Source organism: Echinops telfairi, unplaced genomic scaffold, assembly GCF_000313985.2.
Source record: "Echinops telfairi isolate 266 unplaced genomic scaffold, ASM31398v2 ScPeMD7_7459;HRSCAF=8497, whole genome shotgun sequence".
NCBI classification, from domain to species: domain Eukaryota; kingdom Metazoa; phylum Chordata; class Mammalia; order Afrosoricida; family Tenrecidae; genus Echinops; species Echinops telfairi.
Genome location: NW_022111359.1, coordinates 4565460 through 4567326, shown reverse-complemented (window position 1 = coordinate 4567326; position 1867 = coordinate 4565460). Strand labels below are relative to the sequence as shown.

The 1867-nt window shown below is 59.3% G+C and overlaps 1 protein-coding gene across 1 annotated transcript in view; it reads left to right on the top strand.

Annotated features, from left to right (window-relative positions):
- The first annotated feature begins 1495 nt into the window (after nucleotides 1-1495).
- The window catches only part of LOC101655930 (death-associated protein kinase 3), a 4455-nt gene continuing 4083 nt past the window's right edge, over nucleotides 1496-1867 (top strand). The window contains exon 1 of the mRNA XM_045300170.1: nucleotides 1496-1856. Within this exon, the coding sequence (XP_045156105.1) occupies nucleotides 1632-1856 (225 nt within the window). The 5' untranslated portion in view covers nucleotides 1496-1631. The remainder of the gene's footprint in view (nucleotides 1857-1867) is intronic.

Genomic DNA, 1867 nt, shown 5'->3' with positions numbered 1-1867 from the left:
ACCCCTACCCCACCCCGTCAAGGGCCTTTGGGATATTTGCAACATTCAGGCGCCAAACTGGGCAAGTGTTTAATCAACTCACCCCAACTGTGATGGCTCAAAGCCCTGGTGGCATGTTGGTTATATATGTCAGGCTGCTAACTGCAGGGTCAGCAGTTTGAAACCACCAGCTACTAGGAGGGAAAAAGATGGGGCTTTCTACTCTCCTCGTGAGGTACAGTATCAGAAACTCACAGGGCCAGGCCTCTCCTGTCCTGTAGGGTCGCTATGAGCCAGAATTGGTTTGGAATGTGATGGCCAGGAGTCCTGCTGGTGTAATGGTCATGTGCTGGGCTGCTAACTTTGATGGACCATAGGCTGGATATTCCCCACCCTGGACGGGGCAGTCAGCCTCATCTTTCTCTTAAAGAGCGGCTGGTGGGTTGGAACCTCTGACCTTGCTGTTAGCAGCCCAAGACCACAGGACCACCAAGGCTCCTTTAATGAAGACAGTGGTACCTGTTTGCTGAGGTTGTTTTGAATCACAGTTCATCACCTCTCCATGAAGCCTTTTGCTGAGAGAAGCCTTTACGTGATCGGAGGCAGGAGGGTGCCCCTTTAATGAGGTCCTGAGCAGCCGATGGACCCATTCATTGCAGTGCGTTGTTGGAGCTCTTGGCTGCTGCTTAGGGATCCAAGCTGGACGAAGTCGCACACGCACACACGGAACAAACCACTGCCCCCTGAGCGATTTTTGGCACACAGGATGCAGCGACATTAGCCACAGATGTTCTTGTTGTGCAGCCAAATTTTGACCCACGCTTCCCGGAACTCCCTGTCCCCTCAGCCATCTCCCCCTCTTCTCTCTCCTTCTTCCATCGAAAACCCACTCACTGCAGTGTCCCCAGACGGCAGGGCAGGCCTGCTCCTAGGGTTTCCACGGCTGTCAGTCCGCAGGGAGGGACTGCCTCATCTTTCTCCCACGGAGCGCCATGTGTCCGTGGGTTTGAACAGCTGACCTTTTGGCTGGTAGCCCAGCGCTTTAGCTGCGCCACCACCCGCCATCCTCCACCCGCCTCACCCCTTGGTGCGCTGGGGCCTCTCTGCGTTTGCTCGTTCCAGGTCTCTCACCCCAGTGGGACTGTGCCACCCCCGTCATTTGATGGCAGGTCTTTTTCGCTCTGTGTGTGGGTGGGGGGTGTTTCTGACGTCTGGACCCAGTGGGAGGCACCCAAAGGCCACAGCTGAGAAAGGCTGCATGCTTGGGGAGCTGCCCCACTCCACGATGGTGCGGCGTTGCGGGAGCGATGAGCTGGCCTCTAGGCGTGTGCCAGCCTGCCGGCGTGCCAGGGTGGGTCCCAGAGCAGGGGTGTCCTGCCCCACCGTGTTGCAGTTCCCCGGTGGCATCTCAGGGTGCCAGCCCTCGAGATGTTTCTGCGCTCGGCCCTGGAGGGCGCCTATGCGGGGAGGTCAGAGCCACGGTGCTGGGCAGGGCATTTCCCGCTCACGGCACCCTCTGGGGACCGAGGAGCCTGGCTCTACTGTAGTGAAGCAGGTCCCCAGGCCTTGCTTCCTGGGCACTGCTGAGAGGTTAGAGCGGCCTGCCTCGTGCAGAGCAAACTGCCTGTCTGCCTCCCCGGATTGCCCTGCGGATGCTCAGCCCAACCCCCTGCTGGGGACTGGCAGGGGACTCCCGAGGTCCTGGGCACCCGAAGGTGGGTCATGAGGGGCCCCCGAGGTACGCCACCTCTGAGCTGCCTGCCCCACGCCAGCCCGAGAATATCATGTTGCTGGACAAGGACGTGCCCAGCCCCCGCATCAAGCTCATCGACTTCGGCATCGCGCACAAGATTGAGGCCGGGAACGAGTTCAAGAACATCTTCGGCAC